The sequence below is a fragment of the Salvelinus sp. IW2-2015 genome, linkage group LG23, assembly GCF_002910315.2.
Source record: "Salvelinus sp. IW2-2015 linkage group LG23, ASM291031v2, whole genome shotgun sequence".
NCBI lineage: Eukaryota > Metazoa > Chordata > Actinopteri > Salmoniformes > Salmonidae > Salvelinus > Salvelinus sp. IW2-2015.
Genome location: NC_036863.1, coordinates 42,577,018 through 42,598,011, shown reverse-complemented (window position 1 = coordinate 42,598,011; position 20,994 = coordinate 42,577,018). Strand labels below are relative to the sequence as shown.

Below are 20,994 nucleotides of genomic sequence, written 5' to 3'. Positions count from 1 at the left end.
GAGAACTCAACCAAGTGCCCCAAACGGAYCTTCCTGAGGTGGACTCATTCAAGCCCCTCGCCTCCAGAGGCATTGTTTACATCTTAATGTACGTAGTCTACTGCCAAAAATACACGAGATTCTGGACTGGATAACATCCCAGCTGGATTCTTGAGTGATGCTGCTGATCMTATTGGACCTTATGTAACCCTCAGAATCAAGAGGTGAAACATGCAAGAGTTGTTCCTTTTAACCAGAAAGGAAGCAAAGTTGAGCAAGGGTACTACAGACCAGTGTCAATCTTGAGTCTGTTGTTCAAAGGGTTTTTTAAAGATCACTCCATGAATAGATCCTAAAGTACATTTTATAGGACTTTCAGTCCAGTTATATATTCTTCCGGCACTTGTTTACTATACTTGACAGATTTTATCAAGCAATAAATTGACAAGGGCAACTTCTGTGGTATGGACATGCCTGTGGTATGGACAAAAAGCATTTAATGCTGTGAACCATGCTATTTTGTTGTACAAACTGAAAGCAATTGGTTTAGGCACCAACTCTTTATTATGGGTGAAGCCACACYTAACTGATAGGGTCCAAAGTGTGGATGTGGGCAGGACATTGTCTGATGCTAAGGAGATATACTGGGGTCTCCCCCAGTGGACCATTTTGGTGCCATTGCTTTTTTTGCTCGACCTAAATGACATAGACTCCACCTGTTCATGCCCTCTGTTCCTGTATTCTGCCCTCTTGGCTTCACATAAGAATAAGGAGACCGTTGAAAAGACCCTAAGCAGCGAACTGACTAAAGTCAGAAAGTGGTTATTCAACAAAAACTGTCTCTGCATTTAGGCAAGACAGAATGTATCCTGTTTGGTTCCAAACACAACGTGAGAAACTCCTCCAACTTCTCTGTCAAGTGTAATGGTGTAGCGGTGAAGGAAAAATGCTCTGTCATATACTTGGTATGTGAACTGGACCAACACATGACAGGTGAACTCATGGCTCGGAAGGTCATTGGGAAGGTTCACTCCATGACAACGTTCCTGGCAAGGGTAGCCAAGTTCCTGGATACAGAGTCTATGAGGACCCTGGCAACATCTCTAATACATTGCCACTACGACGATGCTTGTATCTCATGATTCAGTGGCGTAACAAAACATCTGAAAGAAACTTAAAACATCCAAAAACAAACAAAGGAAAGTTACACTCAATGCTCAGCCATAGGACGCACATTTCAGAGGACTGAACTGTTGATTTGGTGGTGCAGATCAAACTGTTGACGTTTTTTTTTTAAGTTATAAATGATCTTGCCCCCAGTTACCTGTCTGGTTATATTCATTTCATTAGAGACTCTCATAGCCATCACACCAGAGCCAGTTGGCAATATCAGACCGCTGCGCAATAGAAGCATGGCTGGAAAAAGCTATTTCCATTACACTGGTGCAGAGGAATGGAATGGTGTACCAAACCATATAAAATACATCCCTACACTAGGGAATTTTAAAATAAACCTAAAGAAATGGTTTATGGGCAAAATGCTTTACAACTGCACAGTCTTAGAGAAAGTATACTTGTTTTAATGAATGTCACCTAGTAATCAATTTYATTTTATTTTCAAGGTTTCCTCCTTATGTATTTGAGATGTGCTTTGTTTTCATGTTATCTTGAGCATATTTTTTTCCCACGTATTTTCATGAAGCATTTTGTGGTTCTATTGTGTTTATAATAAAAAATAAAACATCTTAACCACATCTAATGAAATATAAATGACATTGTGTCACTTATTATGGATACTGTTAGCTAGAATTTATTGGCACAAAGGGGCAATTCAAGCACATTCCAAAGATATATTATACTATAGTGTCACTCTCTCCCTCACTGGGACAATAAATGGATTGTTACTGCTGTATAGCAAGAGGTTTATAGTCATCCTGTGTACAGCCTGCGGATTTCAAAAGACATTTAGTAGGAGTGAAGGAAGCAGCTTACAGTTTTCAAAGTAAAAGCGGTGGAAGTCCAGGCCCTCCACCAGGTTACCCAGAGCCTCTGGCTCAAATGCTGTCACACTGGGGTCACACATCTTCCTACAGGTGGAAGAGATGAGAGAGAGAAACGAAAGAGAGACAAGAGAAAGACGAGAGAGAGAGAGAGAGGGAGGAGGGAGGAGGGAGGGAGGGAGGGAGAGGAGGAGGAGGGAGGGAGGGAGGAGGGAGGGAGGGAGGGAGGAGGGAGGGAGGAGGGAGGGAGGGAAAAGTGAGACAAAGAAATAAAGAGAGACAGAAGCAGACAGAGTCAGGGATAGAGACAGTAAGACAACCGGAGAGAAATAGAGCCAAGGTTATCTTCTGTTCTGCTCTTTGAAGTGCTTCAATGAAGCGATGAGACTGACCCTCCAGTCAGAGCTGCTCATGCAGTATTTGGGGCATGTGACTCACTCGACACAGTGTTTTCCGTGTCCATGGCAGATCGCTGCATGGTTGTAAAAGAGTTGAGCATGCAGGGAGAAGATTCTTTCCAGGCCTTGGTAATTGGCAGACAKCGCTACCATGACTGTGAACCTCTAACAACCACAGAAAAAAAATTCCCCTCCTGACCTGGATGGGAATTTTATACCCTTGGTTTTGAACAGGTGCTCCGATGACCCCCTGGCTGCAAGTTGTGACAGACATGCGAGGAACAGACTGGGGGGTTGCTACTCCCCTCAGAATGCCAAGTTTGGAGAAAAACTTGCTGCTGAAGAAATCTATATCTGGCACTGTGCAGTGGGCTGGGGGAGAGTCACACTACTCAAGCACTTCAAGATGGGATATTGAATTGATCACTTTGACCATTTACACATTTCAAGAGCTGCATATAATGAAATAAAACGTTATTCATATGGTTTGCATGGAATATATTACCATGCAGCATATGTGCAACATTTTGGAAGCAAATTATTGACATGCACAAGCTATTCATGACCAAGGGATCAGCTTGTTAAGCCTCCAAATGGCCTCGATTGGTCATGCGGACAGTTTTCTCCCCTCCTTTATTAGAGGAATTTAGTTCCAGACACATGCACTGGGACTGATGTTCTCTCTAAATCAGTAAGGACATAGACCTAAGGAGTTCTCCCCTCACAACCACCKTAATGCCATCTTAGATTAGCGTCTAAAGCCAATCCCGGAGTTATCAATTACACTGTCACAATGAAGCTCATCAGACTCTATCAGTGGAATTGCATTGAAACAGACGTTACTAACATTTCTTTCTATTCCATCTATGTTACTTATATGCACTCAAAGGGGTTATCTATAACCTAAAGAGTTTMTTYGACTGTCCCCATAGGAGAACCCTTTGAAGAACCYTTTTTGGWTCCAGGTAGAACCTTTTTGGGCTCCAGGTAGAACTCTTTCCACAGAAGATGGATGGAATGGATACATGGAACCCAAAAGGGTTCTATTGGGAACCAAAAAGGGTTCTATCTGGAACCAAAAAGGGTTATTCTGTGGGAATTGCCCGAAGAACCCTTTTGGAACCCTTTTTTTTCTGAGTGTACAACAGTACAGTGAGTGAACAGCAATGGGAAGGTACAGTATATGATTTGTTTACTTACGTGTAGCTCTCGAAGTCTCCATTGCTGATKGCTTCTATAAGCTGCTCTGTCACCTTGATGATCTCCTGTTTCCTCACTGTGAAACACAGACACACAGCTCAGACACACAGCTCAGACACACAGCTCAGACACACAGCTCAGACACACAGCACAAACACACAGCTCAAACACACAGCACAAACGTACAGCTCTGCACGGAAACTACTGACAACAACCACCATGATGAATGGGACTGCAGTAAAATTCATTATTTTCCAATATGCCTGGCAGTGGAGGAATAAATTAGATCCCTCCTTCGTAAAGCCCTGGGATTTGATTATATATCCTCTAAAATTCAACACAGTTTTCCTGTAGCATGAGACTGTGAGATAACATTTCAAAGATACAGTATATAGTAGGAGTAATGTGTGTGTGTATGTGTGTGCATGCATGCGTTTGTGCGTGCATGTATGCGTGCGTGTGTACATGCATGTGTGTGACCTTGTGTCTGTGTCCATGTGTGTGTCCACGTGTGTTAGTGTGTGTGTGCGTGCTTTGTACATGCATGTGTGTGGCCTTGTGTCCATGTGTGTGTCCACGTGTGTGTCCGTGTGTGCTGCCTACTGCCTCCCAGTGCTTTACTGAGTGTGAAGGGGCTGTTCTCTGCCCACACGGAGAGCTGCTTGTGCCGAGAGAGCTTTTCTCCCACCAGCTCTGGGTCGCAGCTCAGAGTTGGGAAAGCAAGGTCGCGCCTTGCATATGGTAAAGAGGGGTCGCTCACAGGGGTTACCTCCTCACAGTTTGTCCTCCTAACTCACTTTTCCTCTTCTGTAAATACAGAACTGATAGAATTATAATTTTCTCTCTGTCCTTCCTTCAGCCCCCTAGCACCTCCTCCAACCACTGCAGAGAACACAGTTCTATCTCTCGTCTCACCCACTCCACCCACACAGTTTCTCTACATCACCCGAATTGCAGTTTTGCCATATGTATCTCACTCCTCCCTGGAGAAATCACAATGCAATTTTCTGGAACTACTCTTGTGGAAGGAGATAAGGTGTTGAAATGTACACATTTGTTTCCCCCCCCCAAAAAATCAACGAGCCTCTCTAGTCAAAGAGGAGCCTTAACTCACAGGCCCTTCTSTTCTACACTCTTAAATATACAGGTGCAAGTTGGAACCAAATAAGGTTATTGAGAGCGAGGCTAGAAGGGAAACATTTTAGGGTCTCTGAAGAATCATGAATGGGATGGTTCTTTGAAGAACCGTTCAGAAATCCAAAACCAGAAATGTTTCAGCCCTCCAGGACTGGAATTGAAAAGCCCTGCTCTAAGGCTTAACCCCTTATTTGCATATTTCCCAGGGTGCCTTTAGAGTGAATTTTAGAGTAACCAGTACCACACGTCTATTTTTGCTAGTGACAGAGACATGGCTGTTGCATTCCTTCATTTTCAGTCCTGTGGCCCTCACCAAGTGAGATGCTAAGTGAACATGTTGTCATTAAAATTGTATTATTCAAGACAMTACATAATTCATAAGGTCTTCTTTTGAGGGCCTAGTTATACCCTAATACAGTGGCCTGAAACTCATAGTTTACAAGCCACATCAGGCCTGCAAGTCACATTATGCTGGCCTGCAAAGTGATGTGTAATTCTTATTGGAATCAAGCCAGAGTGGGGATATCCAACATTTAAATGTTTTATTACACCGCAACCTGAATTCAGAATGACTGCCAGGGTTTGGAAGACTAAYGTATGAGACAACCTTAAACATCTAAACTGGAACAATCATWTCAGTAACGGGTGCGATAAATCCAAGTAACAGATTGGAATATTTTTGAAATATGTATGTTATTTATATTTGAGTAGCCTAAGATGAATGAATCAATCAATGTACATGCAAAAAAACACAAACAACAAACAATTACAAACAAATCTACCAGCAATAGAGCATGCTGGGAAATATGATAATGATGTGCATGGTTTTGGTTAAACTCTGGTCATAGAGAGCAATAGTAATGGCATTAACWCTGTCATGGCTTGTTGGCCAAAGCCTATGGTAAAGTTAATGGAGTTTAAGGGTTTTGGATAAATGTCGAAAATAAGATCTGTGGTAAACACAGGCTTAGGAGAGTTTAAATGTTYTGTTCTATGAAATAATCGTAATCTGCAGTAACAATCCATAAAAAGGTAACTTTTTATACATTTTGAAGCATTTATGCAATAAAAAGCACACAAATGCTTCACAATTCATAAAGGTCTTGTTAACTGACTGATATTATCTCATAGAACAAAACGTATAAGAGATCCTAAACCTGTGTTAACCTCAGACCTTATTTTTGCTGTTTACCCCAAAAACCTTTTTCTTTCGCCATTTATTTTCCACATAGGAATGGCTGAACAAACCAGAGGTAACTCATTTCCTGTTTTTAGGACTACAAACTGGCAAGCTCTATTAAAACACYAACACTGTGGTTATTTTACACCTCTGAATCAACATATATTTGAAATAGTAATTTATTTTTAGAAATCTGAAGAACCGAAGATGCCATGTCAGGAACCCCAMAATTAACTCAAAGGTTCTTTATCAGGCAAGAGTTCTCCAGGGAACCTTAAGAGCTGAGAAAGTACCACTGAATAACTTGTATTCATTGTTCAGTGTAGTTGGTAAGMGATGGAGGTCTTTTTATCTTTGTATCAGTCTTTTTATCTATTTATTCCCATTCCCTAGAACATGGAGGCTCAAACTGAAGGAGCCCTTAATGACATAAGCAATAGCAATGCAACTCCCCCACCAACCGTTATCTAACTGGCTTACTCATATTCATTCATAAGGGTACTGCCGCTGTCAATGTATCAAAGGGGAGTCAATACAGTAGCTATTTGTATTGCTTTATGAACTGAAATGTTTTCACAGTAGTCAATTGTCATAGTAGACCTATCTCAAAAAACATACAGCAGAGATTTTAGAATCTGCTCTCCCCCTCTGTTRAGTTGTCAGTTAGTAGCCATGTACAGTGCTTTCCGGAAGAATTCAGACCCCTTCCCTTTTTCCACATTTTGTTACGTTAGAGCCTTATTCTAAAATGGATTTTAAAAATGCCTCAATCTACACACAATACCSCATAATGACAAAGTGTCACACCCTGATCTGTTACACCTGTCTTTGTGCTTGTCTCCACCCCCCTCCAGGTGTCGCCCATCTTCCCCTGTGTATTTATACCCGTGTTCTCTGTTTGTCKGTTGCCAGTTYRTTTTGTTYGTGAAACCTGCCATYGTTTGTTCCCCTGGTCTTGTCTGTTTCTTGCTCCTGTTTCCTAGTCCTTCCCGGTTTTGACCCTTCTGCCTGCCCTGACCCTGAGCCTGCCAGCCGTTCTATACCTTGCCCCATCTCACTGGATTATCGACCCCTGCCTGCCCTGACCCTGAGACCGCCTGCCGTTCTGGAGCCTTTGCCACTTCTCTGGATTTCTGACCCCTGCCTGCCTTTGACCTGTCATTTGCCTGCCCCTGTGTTTAGAAATAAACGYTTGTTTCTTCRACACTGTCTGCATCTGAGTCATACCTGAAACGTGATACAAAGCGAAAACAGGTTTAGAAATCTTCGCAAATGTATTAAAAAGCAAAAACAGAAATACCTTATTTACATAAGTAAATAAATAAATGGAAGAAGTTTGGAACCACCAAGACTCTTCCTGAAGCTGKCCGCCCAGCCAAACTGAGCAATCGGGGGAGAAGGGCCTTGGTCAGAGATGTGACCAAGAACCTGATGGTCACTCCGACAGAATTCCTCTGTGGAGATGGGAGAACATTCCATTCCAGAAGGACAACCATCTCTACAGCACTCCACCAATTAGGCCTTTATGGTAGAGTGGCCAGACGGAAGCCACTCCTCAGTCAAAGGCACATGACAGTTTGCTTGGAGTTTGCCAAAAGGCACCTAAAGAACTCTCAGACCATGAGAAACAAGATTCTCTGGTCTGATGAAACCAAGATTGAACTCTTTGGACTGAATGCCAAGCATCACGCCTGGAGGAAACCTGGCACCTGTTTTTCAGTAGCAGGAACTGGGACACTAGTCAGTATCGAGGGAAAGATGAACGGAGCAAAGTACAGAGAGATCCTTGATGAAAACCTGCTCCAGAGCGCTTAGACTGGGGTGAATGTTCACCTTCCAACAGAACAACGACCCTAAGTACACAGCCAAGACAACGGAGGAGTGGCTTTGAGACAAGTCTCTGAATGTCCTTGAGTAGCCSAGCCAGAGCCCGGACTWGAACCCAATCGAACATCACTTGAGACCTGAAAATAGCTGTGCAGCAACCAATCTGACAGAGCTTGAGAGGATATGCAGAGAAGAATGGGGGAAACTCCCCARATACAGGTGTGCCAAGCTTGTAGCGTCATACCCAAGAAGACTCRAGGCWGTAATCGCTGCTAAACGTGCTTCAACAAAGGACTGAGCAAAKGGTCTGAATACTTATATAAATATGAAAATCTAAAAACATTATGGTGTATTGTGTGTTGATTGATAAGGGGAAAAAACGATTTAATCAATTCTGGAATAAAGGCTGTATTGTAACAAAATGTGGAAAAAKTCAAGGGGTCTGAATTCTTTCCGAATGCACTGWAAKTGGACTGCAACTGAAGTAAGAGTGAACCTATTCATAGCCGTGTTGTGCTGGTGTTAGTGTTATTTATAGCATTATTGAATGTCACTTTCTGAGCCAGAGAAAGCCATATCTCAACAGCTGTGTGTGTGTGTGAGTGCGTATGCGTAACATGCAGTACATGATGCTCATAGGGTATCTGTTAGGTTTAGCAGAGATACTGTATATTCCTCCTGAAAGCTGTCACCCTGTCCTATTAACACGTATAGACTGCAGGTGGTGAGGCTGTGAGAGGTGAGAGGAAAGGGATAGCCTTACCTCTGGTGTCTTCATCCTCAATAGTGGTGTTGGTGCTTTCAGAGGATTCCTAGAAACAACACACAGACAGGTTCAGAGATTCACACTCAATTACAGCAGGTGTTATTCTCTCCACACGAGGGTGAGTGGAAGATCCGAGTCAAGACACACACACACACACACACAACACACACCACACACACACACACCTCGGACAGACAGCCAGCCTCCTCCCTGTCGCACCTTTCAGAGAGAGAGAGAACAGGCTATTTGGTTAATCATAGGTCTGGGTGGTATGAGGAGTAGGGTGGGATATGGGAGGGAGGAACAGAGGGAGGAAGAACCTAGAAAAGGAGAGATGGGTTACCCCACGATGACCCCCCCCCCCCCCCACAAGAGCATATAAAAAAGCAGCAGGATTAGGCAACGTTATGGGATGTTCACACACAAAAACAAAAAGAAAGTCCAGCTCCATTTTGAATGACAGCTTTTATTTGCTTGTTCTTTGGTTCGTTTGGATTTTTAAAAAGCTATTATCACTTTCCCTGTTAGGCGGAAAGCCGAGCGCGGCTGAGACGCGCTGTCAAGAGGACGGGGGGAAATCACACTCACCATCAGCTGGACGCTGAAACTGGACTTCCTTTTCTGGAAGAGAAATGAGAAGAGGTTAGACAGTAACACGCAGAATGAGATGGAGACGGAAGCCAGGGAGCAACAGAGGGAGGAGAGGGAGACCTCCATGCTGCAGAGGGAGGACGTGTGTGTGTGTGTGTGTGTGTGTGTGTGTGGGTTTGAGGCTGAAGGTGTTTGTGTGTGTTTGGGGTTCGTATTGCCACGGTGCCCTTGTCGTCTCCCCCGGACACCTCTCTGAGCCGTGTGGTTGGCAGGCCGTGTGGCGGTGTGTCATGTAGGATACCTCCGGGCCAGGCAGGGCTGTGGTCRGGGAGGAATGCCTTTGATAAGGCAGAGGTGGCAGGGCTGAGTGGCCAGCAGCATGCCTCACTTATCCCAGTATCAGACACCCTGGACTGGCCCCCGGGGGAACTGGAGGAGTACCACCAGTGGAGCATATCCCATGATACATGTAAATAGTAACTCACACACACTAACTCACAAAACAGACTCATAATACTGGAACAGACGAACGACATCAATACACAGACAAACTCTCCTTTTGGATCGCAGACAAATAAGATGTCCAAGCACTGATCTCGTGAGCTACCTATCTAACTGACAATATGCTGAACATTGRACGATGTTGTAGCCAAGCATGTTGTCGAACAGAGTTGCTATGAATCTTCTGTTCTCCTGTGTGCTACTGCATATGTTAGTAGGGGAATTCGGTCCAGCCGTTAGGACAAACCAGGAAATGTGTGTGTTTACAACTTTGGACTTATGTCAAGGAAGATGACTAAACTTGGACTGCTTCTCAGCCAGCTGTCTCTGTGCATCTGAACAGYGTGACATGAGGGCAAAACTGAACATAACACCTCTCCACTCCACCGCCCAGTCTCACACCAAGGCATGGGGCCGAGACAATAGACTGTGTACGGGGGCAAACAAACAGGGAAGCGGGGGCTATTAGCAGCTCCAGTTCTGTACACTGGAGGAGATCAGGGCTTTGGGTGGGGCCAGCATGTTCAGAGAGAATGGAGCAAACAGTCAAACTCCCATAATCCCGTAATGTACTTAGATCTGTGTTCAGACGTGTTCAAAGAGCATGTTTGATTATTCCATTTCGGCAGTGAAGCTTTTGACGTGAAAGCACCTTTCACCTTTCACAAAATGTTGAATAACGGCCAGATTTTGGAATGATAACGGTCTATCGACAGCGCGTGTTGTACACACTAAACGGCTAGCCTCCAAAAGTCCTCCTCCAGGTCAGGTTTATTCTACTGTGAGAAGAGAACCCTGTGGAGCTGGAGCCCTACCTTCACACCATCCGTCTTCTTGTTGGCCTTGTTACCTCCTGCGCGGGACACAAAGAGAAACAGGGACAGGGCGATCAAAAAGGGCACGAAAGCCCAGAAGAGGAGGGCGAAGGGCATGGCCAACACTCAGTCGAATGCAAAGAGTTAGAAGAAAATGGAGTAAATCAGATCCATATGTCTCTGGGAAATAAAATGTGATATTTTCTTCAAATCCAGCCCTCTTCCTGCTCTCCACTGATCATAAACTCGACGAGACAGTGATATTGACGAAGAGTCACTAGTAGCATCCAAACCCCACGGGTTGTTGAAGATTCTCTCAGGTCATTCAACTGGTCAAATAAGAGKTTTTAGGGAAATAAAGCACAGCAAMAAAAAWAAGAAAAACACAAATTTCAAATGGTTTACTCTATAGCGTAACACCAGACGTTCTGGGGAACCAGACTGGGCTCTGCTACAGAGGCTGGCTGGGTGGGTGAGAGGGATCCGTGATATAGGAGCACTTGAGATAGGGAGATACCRTGGGCACATTCCAGACCCACTCCCTCACTCTCTAGAGTTTGGCTATGATCCATACAGTACATCACGTCCTGTTATTCCTAGTGCTCTGGTCCAGTTTGTTGCCCGCTCCCTCTACCTATCCTCTTCCCTTCCTCTCCTCCTCCTCGTCTCTGAGCTGGAATCATTTACGTCCTCTCTATGAGAGCTGAGCCAGGGCGTTTCCCCCACTTTATTTTCATCAACATGGCTACTAATTTTAGCCCTGGAGTGGGCCGGGGCTGTGTGGAGCATGGCCTCTCGTCTGGCCTCTCGTCAGCTGGGGCGTAGCCTGATCCCCGCCTCGCAGCCCCCTAGCTCCCTGGCACTGTGACCCCAATCTCTCCTGCTGCTGGGGGCTGTGAGGGGTTGTGGCTGTACGCCGATGGGATTTCCCCCTGGTCTGCTCCCCGTCTGCAGCGGAATGGCTCTGGTAACCCCAAGCACTGGCCTGAGGTCCGCTTTCTCTACCCTAATCCAAATCGCACTATTTACCATCTTAGAAGCAAATCTGGCCCTGGACCAGCGTTTACACCGCACTTCCGACCCACCCCAAGCATAATGGGAAAAGTTAATGGGGTAGAAAAAAAGGCTATTAAAAGCTTTACGGGGAGATTTGGCTACAGCGACTTTATCCTTATTGTAAATAGGCATGAAGTGGTAATCTTGCCTTATACAGTATCTGCGGCTATAGTTCTCAACAGCTATCTGGAGGGTAAAGAGACCGGGGAAAAAGGAAATCTTGCCGTATGCAGTATCTGCGGGCTATAGTTCTCAGCGGCTATCTGTGAGGGGAAAGATAGACCGGGAAAAGGAAAGATGAATTGGTTAGAGGTGCTGAGATGGTTTTAAGTCCACAAGGCCTCTAGGGTCAATGCTGTGGGGGCTTGGCTTTCGGACAGAATTCCCTGGCAGGTGGGAGATATAGGGTGGGGGTCTATTCCTGGCTGGTATGAGAATGCGTACCCATTTAAAGATGGCCCCTCACTGCTATTAATTTCCCCTGCTGTCCCCTTCAGGTTCACTTCTTTAATATAAGAATGGTTATGTGGAGCTATGATGGGAGATACACTCTGCTGGATGGAGATTGGTAGAGATGTGTAAACTGTGAGATTGGAAGGGGATCCCTCCATCTCTGCTTTCATTTTGTCCCAAAACAATGTTCAACTGTGACTCCTTCATCAAGCCGTCCCTTCCTTGTAACCAAGAGGAGTATAATAAATGAGAGGATTTTGACAAAACGTTGCAGATTAAAGCAACATAGGGACGGTAAATAGTCACATTATGTTCCACTAGTTCAGTGGTGGATTCTATGGCACAGAACCATCCGAGTGAAGTCATGGAGGGACTGAGGATCCAATAGCAGATGGCTCAGCCACAGTAAGTGGGCTGGGATGACAACAACACATGCACCTTTGTCAATCAACAATCTACATTGTGATAACGACTAGCCTTTTAGCTAACAGATGGCCAGCCTCTTTCAGCCTCCCTGCTATCATTAAGCTATTGCTTGACAGATTAAAACACAAAATGTCCTCGAAAGATTTTAGTCTCTGGAGAAAATAATATGTCCTACAATGTGTCCGTTTTGAACAGAAATCACAGACGTCATTCCAATGAATGGGACAGTGAATAGTGTTGGTATATCCGTAGCAAAGTGTCCGACGGGGGAGTGTCAACTGGAATAGGGAAGTGTCCTGATGCATGACCAGTGAGTTCCACAAGCTGTCATYATCTCCTCCCTGTTCCATGGGCTTGTAGCCCCCCAGTCTAGGAGCAGCCATCTGAGACCATGTCACTCCTCTAGGATAGTGACCTCCCTAGGGACACCGTTAAGCTATCCTCTAGTCTGTAGCTCCGTTGGTAGAGCATGGCGCTTGCAATGCCAGGGTAGTGGGTTTGATTCCCGGGGCACCCGTATGTAAAAATAAAAAATAAAAAAATAAAAAAAATAAAAAGGAAGCATGCATGACTGTATGTCGCTTTGGATAAAAGCATCCGCTTAATGGCCGATTATTAAGCCCACTCATGAATGGAGAGGAGGACCGTTCCGACAGGGCACCTCTACATGACTTACCGGAGAAGTTCCGGGTCGCCAACATGGTGGTGAGAATGGCACCCTTTGAACAAAGAGAGATGGATCGTTACATAAGATGAAAGAACAAAGGGATTCATCAAAAATGTGAGTTTATAATGCCACTGTGTTCTTGTTGGCAACCAAGCTTGGCTAGAATATAGTATTAACAGCTTGAGTAGGTTGCTTACATGTAATATCAACAGCTTGGATTGCTGCTTACTGTCAATGTAATGACCTARAGTACTTCAACAGTTTCTGTGTCTTAACAGCACCAAATGAAATGTGCATTGGCAATCTCTATTCAAAAAGCAGTTGGTGTTACTGCATGAATATCACAATTCATTAGTTTTAAGGTGTAGGTCGTTCAGATTTTTTAAGTGGAAGCTGAATGCATTACAATTAAATGGATCTGCCTGAAAGGGGTTGTGTAAAAGGTCAAACACAAAAGCCGTATGTACAAAACCAAATGCATTAGATAGCTTCCACGTGAAACAAATCAAACAAAGAGACGTCCTCTCATCTTGAACCGTGCATGGACTCGTCTAATGAAAGACATTTTGCYTTGATCATATTTCCATCCTCATTCAAACCGTCCTATTGGACTCAAACTCCCTCACTGATATTTCTGGGCAATACAGAGAGGACCATGTTATGTTCCAGTATCATAATCGACACTTCATTTTGCACCCGGGAGCTCTGCAATACCTTCAGCTTTCTTCTGGCGTTGAACTTTTTCAGGCATTCCACCGTCTCCTGTCTGTGCATGCAGGAGGCCACAGTGGAGCGGTGCTGTAGAGAGAGAGAGAGAAAAGGAGAAAACAAAAGTCCTGCCCGGTTAGATACGGGGCCGAATCTTACCGCACAWGGTGGTCGTCGTGAGAATGTGCGGACGTGCTCGCTCTGCACTCACTGAGATCCACGGGTGCTTGAGGACCTCAGAGGCTGTGATGCGCTTGGCAGGGTTGATCGTCAGCATCTTGTTAATGAGATCCTTYGCCTCTGGAGTAACAGTGTCCCACTCAGGCGAGGGGAACTAGAGTACATATAAGAGGAGACATAGCACAGAGCTGATGGCCTTTGCATAGAAATAAATCATGGGAATTAAAGCTGGCGATGATATTCGAATGAGCGAAAATCCCTTTCTCAAAACGATTTTCCAACGTCTGTCGTCCGAGTCGAGGAATAAGAAGGTAGAATGTGCTGTGTAAGCCACAGTAAACGGGCTGCGACTACAAAACAACACATGCACCTTTGTCAATCGACAATCTACATTGTGATAACAACTARCCTTTTAGCAAACAGATGGCCAGCCTCTTTCAGCCTCCCTGCTATCATTAAGCTATTGCTTGACRGATTAAACACAAAATGTCCTTGGAAGATTTTAGCCTCTGGAGAAAATAATATGTCCTGCAAATGTGTCCGTTTTGGACAGAAATCACAGACGTCGTTCCAATGAATGGGACAGTGAATGTGTTGGTGTGTACTGGTATACAATACAAAACGATTCCTCCGAAGTCTGTAGGCAGAGTAGCTGAACAAGAAAGGGTAGAGTGTGCCGTGGGATACTATGACTGTAATTGAAGAAGAAAAAACATACAGATCTTTTTTTTCCTCCCAGCAGAACGCCACAATTATATCAGGCACTGAATTTAAGATGATTCATCTACTTGGAAACTGGTGCGTTACACAATCCCGAAGAGACACTGCATTTCAACTGTTCCCCAGCAGCCGTGAGCAGTAAAGTAATGGAGGGGTATCGTATTGTTAAGAACAGGAGCTAGGAGGGATGTGACTCACATCGTAGGCCCCAGCCTTGATCTGCTGGTACAGTCTGTGCTGGTCCTCATCCCAGAACGGAGGGTAGCCCACCAGCAAGATGTACAGGATCACACCTGGCACAGATAATATACATCACTATACAATAGGAGACTGTCCATCACTCCAGTTACTCTAGAACGAACTAGCATATAGCACATACATCTAACTACCTTTGGTGAAAAGAAAATCAATACATCTGAATCTTGATCACTCACATATGTATATATGTATGTACAGTGTGTGTGTGTGTGTGTGTGTGGTTACATTAATATCTCTATGTTTGTTGAAAAGAAAAGGTGCTGCAGAAGTAGTGTATACTATATGTATGTACAGTGTGGTCCATAATTATTGGCACCCTTGATAAAGATGAGCAAAGAAGGGTCTAAGATCTCTCCCAATCTATTCTCCAATCTCATGACAATTTAGAAAAAGGCTCAGTGTGTTAGCCTTGCAAGGTGAGGTATTGAACGGTACTGAATACAAGGGTGCCAATAATTTTTGACCACTATCTTTTAGATTTGGTTAAAAAAAAAAATATCTGAGAAATTGTATTAGTATAAAATAACATAGTTTTGCACACAAAATAGTTAGTTGTATTATTGTTTGTTTTTCTCCTCTTTATCAAGGGTGCCAATAATTTTGGACTTGACTGTATGTCTTCCATACACCCCTCCYCTGTCTCTCAGATGGGTTAACCAAACACAAAATAGGGTGCACATGTGGATCCAGTACCATGTAAGGAGAACGAGAATGAACCCCTATCCATTTCTAATCCTTCATTCCCACACTGCCATCAACCTTATGTATCCTGTGACTTCCTCTCACTCCCCCGAAGCCTGGCCATGAACCCATTGGCCATGAAGCCCACATGCATCTCAAGGTCAATATCAAAAGGCAGAGAAATACAGCTTTGCATAGCGATGGGCCTTCTCCTTTAAAAAAAAATCAAACTACAAGGTTAAACTGCTCATTCTAGATTACGCCGGACAACAACCTTTCCCTCAACGTCAGCAAGACAAAGGATCTGATCGTGGACTACAGGAAACGGAGGGCCAARCACRCTCCAATCCACATCTACAGGGCTGTGGTGGAGCGGGTCAAKWGCTTCACGTTCCTCGGTGTCCACATCACTAAGGAATTAACATGGTCCATTAATTAACATGCATGACAATGCCTTTTCCCCCTCAGGAAGCTGGAAAGATTTGRCATGAAAAGATCCTCAAAAAGGTCTACAGCTGCACTATTGAGAGCATCTTGACTGGCTGCATCACTGCTTGGTATGGCAACTCCTTGGCGCTAAAAAGGGTAGTTCTTTCGGCCCAGCACATCACTGAGGCCGAGCTCCCTGCCATCCAGGACCTCTATATCTGGCGGTGTCAAAGGAAGCCCTTACAAAGTGTCAAAGACTCCAGCCACCCAAGTCACAAACTGTTCTCTCTGCTACCGCATGGCAAGCGGTACCAGTGCACCAAGTCTGGAAACAACAGGACCCTGAACAGCTTCTACCCGCAAGGAGGACTGCTCATAATAATGTCCGGAACGGTGCAAATGGAATGGCATCAAACACCTGGAAATAGTATGTTCTGATGTATTTCATACATTCCATTGATTCCGCTCCAATCATTACCACAAGCCCGTCCTCCCCAATTACGGTGCCACCAACCTCCTGTGGTCTACACCTGCTGTTTAGGAAGCATGTGACAAATGCGCAATGTGAAAAGTTCCTGCATATTGTCAAAGTTGATATCATGTTTACATATGATTCATATGATGTTGATATATACATGTACTATGTTCTAGGTAAAAGTTGTTCACACATCGGGTATAATTTCGGTCCTCTATCTAAATAGACCAGAGGAGGGCCAATTGGAGCCTGATATCTGTCACCTTCTTGACACAGAGGCCTGTGGTACAGTATGTACATAGACATACACTCTTAGAAACAAAAAGGTGCTATCTAGAACCAAAAAGGGTTCTTCGGCTGTTCCAGGTAGAACCCTTTTGGTTCTATGTAGAACCTTTTKGGGTTCCATGTAGCACCCTTTCCACAGAGGGTTCTACATGGAACCCAAAAGAGTTCTACCTGGAACCAAAAAGGGTTCTACCTKGATTTAAAAAATGTTCTACCTGGAACTTAAAAGTACCCTTTTGAAACCCTAAGAGTGTAGAGAGAGCTCAGATCAGATCAACGCACGGCTGCCTTCTCTCATCTGCTCTGACAGAGAACTCATCTTCACACCTTGGGATGAAACCAACAGGCCCCCATAAATAAACTGGTGCACTAAATCACAGGGTTTTTGTCAACATAACTCTAGTAGGTTAGAATCTGAAGCAATCCCAAGTCTGGCCAAATGAGACAACATAAAGACAAAGTTGTATAAATGAGGAAACTCATCAAATCAGGTGTGAAGTCTATATCATGTTTTCTGTAGGCAGTAGCAACTCAGACGTAGACAAATACAAACAAGGAAAGAGGTGGATATCTGAAAGCCACCCTGCTTACCACAAGCCCACAGGTCCACAGCTTTGCCGTATGGGTCCTTCCTCAGAACCTCAGGTGAAAGGTAGCCAGGTGTCCCTGCAAAGCCTGCATCACATCCAGACAGAGGCAATGAGTCACAGATAATACAGCTCTGTTGAAATCTAATGCTAGGCAATAAGCAATGGGAAATAATGTCGAGATGCTTTTTCCCATTGGAGATTAAGTTTATGAATTGCCTGGATGGGCTGTGAGACAGGGGATTGATAAACCGCAGACATTAATCGTGGATTATCTTGAACAACATCCAGGATCCAAACGGACCATTTTATGAACTCTAGAAGGGATACGCTCAGTGAAAGTAGAAGAACAGGGTGATAAAGTATAGCTCAATATAACACTCTAAATACTGGTATCGTAATGCTATACAATACATATTGATATAGGCTTCGATCAAATGCACATGTTGTTTTAAATGTGACCACTGACCATATCAAACCATTATATACTGTAATACAGTACAGTAAAGTGATGAGAGATAACCGTCTTCAAGTTCTTGGATGCATAGAATACTTCAACCTTCGTCCCAATTTAACAAATAAAAGACAGAAGTCTTCCTTGAGAACTCTGTAGAAAATCCACTTAGTATTCTGTCACAAACCAAGAACAGAGCACAGTGTTAGAGAGACCTGCTCTGATTATTATCTTCCCCCGGAATGTAAGAGAGAGTAATTAACTCAACATCATCCACAGGTTCCTGGGGGCCGCCTGCCTCGCATTTCCCTCAATAGGGCTTCATTTGTGGTATGCAGTCCATATCCTTATTACCTACCGTAACCAGACTGGTTTCTGACATTCTAGTGTAAGTCTGGACATGAACTCTTTATGAGGGGTGATGAGACTTTTATTTCACTCTCATGCTAAGGACTCAAATCATCTTCTCATGTTCCAGCCTTGTTTTGTTCCAGACATTGTGTCACAGCAGATCCACGAGACTAAATCAATTTGCCCATGGTAGAGAATATGGATTGCAAATCATGTGGAATGATTATCACTGACAGTTAACACGGTTGCTTGCTACTTGGATAGATGATGGATTACTRTATATATCAATCATCAAAACAGAGAAGAAGAATACATTCTTCCATTTACTCTCCAGACCCATGGAACCAGCCTGTGGTTTGACACACTGTGAACAAAGGAGAGGTTGAAATATCGAGACTCATTTCCATGAATGTGTATGTGTAATGTGTATAGAATAATTACATCAGGGTTGGGTAAGTTACTTTTCAAACTGAATCAGTTGCAGTTACTAGTTAGCTGTCCAAAATTGTAATCTGTAACATTACTTTTGGATTACTTTCAGTTACTTTCCCCTTAAGAGGCATTAGAAAAAGGCAAAGGATCCAAAGGAGCCATTATAGGCATTTGTTGTATGATCATAGTGGTCTCTGGTGCTCAGACTAGGGTGGGAATTCTAGTTTCTTTATTTCTATGTTTTCTATTTCKTTGTGTTTGGCCGGGTGTGGTTCTCAATCAGAGGCAGCTGTCTATCGTTGTCTCTGATTGAGAACCATACTTAGGTAGCCCTTTTTTCCACCTGTCTTTGTGGGAAGTTTACTTTGTTAGAGCCTATGTTAAGCTTCACGGTCGTTTCTTTGTTTTGTTGGTGACATTTACCTAAATAAACAGAAATGTACGCTCACCACGCTGCACTTTGGTCCTCTCCTTTCAACAGCCGTGACAAGCTCAGGTGGAACAAACTTAAACCTACAMATTTTTTCAATGCTGAATTGAATGTCATTGAGAAAACAGAACGGTTTCATAACGTWTTTTTTTGCAAAAGTAATCCAATAAGTAATTATTTAGTTTTTCAAAAGTMTCTGTAATCTGATTACAATATGTTTGCTAGTAACGGATACAGTTAAAATAAGTTTTTAATCAAATTACATGTAACTGATTACATGTAATCACCTAATCCCCAACCCTGATTATAATGAGCAGCAGAGCTGGATGTGACAGCTCCACCAGCAGTTCTTAGAAAATATTTAAAAAATATAGCAACCAGCCAGGCATCCCCCAAAGGGTTTAGAAAATCATCCTGATTTAAGAGAGGGGTGTCTTTAAAAATGAATTGTGGGTATTGGATAAGTGTCCTCTGGTTCATTAAAAATGAACTGAATACTWAAAGACATTCCTAGTTCCTAGTTTTAAAACATATATGGGTCGTTCAACCAAAGGAATTCCTTTTGAAATTTTAAAAGGCTGTTATATTCAATGAAGTGCCCTTTAATATAGACCACAAAGAGATTTCGATAAATCTGGTTTTCAATATGAAAAAAGACTTGCCGAAGTACCCGAATCCAGCATTTTCTGCATCCGTGCACCCTCTGTGACTTAACCCTGAAGTTTGTAAAGATCTACTTATATTGTTGCTTTGACAAAGTAATTTCTAAAGATTATTACTTCCTTGATGTCATCTTCTGCACATCTACCATTCCCGTGTTTAATTGCTATATTGTAATTACTTCGCCATCACAGCCTATTTATTGCCTTAACTCCCTTATCTTACCTCATTTGCACTCACTGTATATAGACTTTTTTGTTTTCTTTTTTTCTACTGTATTATTGACTGTATGTTTTGTTTATTCCATGTGTAACTCTGTGTTGTTGTATGTGTCGAATTGCTATGCTTTCTCTTGGCCAGGTCGCAGTTGCAAATGAGAACTTGTTCTCAACTAGCCTACCTGGTTAAATAAAGGTGAAATAAAACAAATATTTAAAACAATGTGATTTAGTGATAACACAAATTGTGATTCATTTTAAGTCAACCCCGTTACAYGAACTGAACTCTCGTTTTAATATGGTCAAACCATTCCTGTTGAAATGATTTTTTCAAAAGAAACATTGAACRTATAATAGTCAAAATATGGTGTAAAAGCAGGTGAGCTGGTTCTACTCTTTTTGGCGGTAAACTGAGTTGGTTGATCATAACACTTCACAAAACTGTTACCCATAGATATACAGGCTCGAAATGTTTTAAAAATGTCATATTAAAAAAAAAAGAAGCTTGCATTCAATTGCTCCTGCCTCTTGCACACAACAACCTTCCATTTCCCCCTGTCACAAAGGGATTTATGCCTGATTTAGGAAAGATTCACTATGCAGAAATCGCTCCGCCATTTCCTGGTTGCTAAAATTCTAATAGTTCACGTAATTTCAGTTTATGTGACAAAACAAGCAATTGTAGTGTAGAGAATCTTTGTACCATCTAAACCGCTGTGAAATATATTTTACATAACCAAAAATATTGTATTTTCAGCTGTTTGAAGCTGGTGAACAAAACCGAACGTAAAATACTCAAAAACAAAACTTAAGAACGGGAAGCATAGAAATAACACACATAGAACAGATCTACCGCTGTCATTCTCATTGAAAGCAAGTCTAAGAAGCGGTAGATCTGTTCTATGTGCACTATTTCTATGCTTCCCGTTCTTAAGTTTTGTTTTTGAGTCTTTTACTTTGGTTTTGTTCACCAGCTTCAAACAGCTGAAAATACAATATTTTTGGTTATGTAAAATATATTTCACAGCGGTTTAGATGGTACAAAGATTATTTTATGTTACCTTTCAATGTGAATTTGGTTGGGTCACCCAAAAAGTTCCATATTGTAGCTCTAAGATGAAATCGTC

General features: G+C 43.1%; 1 protein-coding gene across 4 annotated transcripts in view; it reads right to left on the bottom strand.

The window, feature by feature from the left end:
* LOC111951177 (calcium/calmodulin-dependent protein kinase type II subunit alpha) overlaps positions 1-20,994 on the bottom strand; it is a 73,125-nt gene that overhangs the window by 7,183 nt on the left and 44,948 nt on the right. For 2 of the 4 annotated variants that reach the window (XM_023969234.2, XM_023969233.2), the window contains exons 8-17: positions 17,327-17,410; positions 14,803-14,897; positions 13,916-14,038; positions 13,711-13,794; positions 13,006-13,048; positions 10,395-10,432; positions 9,076-9,108; positions 8,485-8,533; positions 3,578-3,653; positions 1,972-2,066 (exon numbers count right to left, since the gene is read on the bottom strand). In XM_023969234.2, coding sequence (XP_023825002.1) covers positions 1,972-2,066; positions 3,578-3,653; positions 8,485-8,533; positions 9,076-9,108; positions 10,395-10,432; positions 13,006-13,048; positions 13,711-13,794; positions 13,916-14,038; positions 14,803-14,897; positions 17,327-17,410 — 720 coding nt within the window. The remainder of the gene's footprint in view (positions 1-1,971; positions 2,067-3,577; positions 3,654-8,484; positions 8,534-9,075; positions 9,109-10,394; positions 10,433-13,005; positions 13,049-13,710; positions 13,795-13,915; positions 14,039-14,802; positions 14,898-17,326; positions 17,411-20,994) is intronic. The other 2 variants (XM_023969236.2, XM_023969235.2) reach the window with 1 other exon arrangement.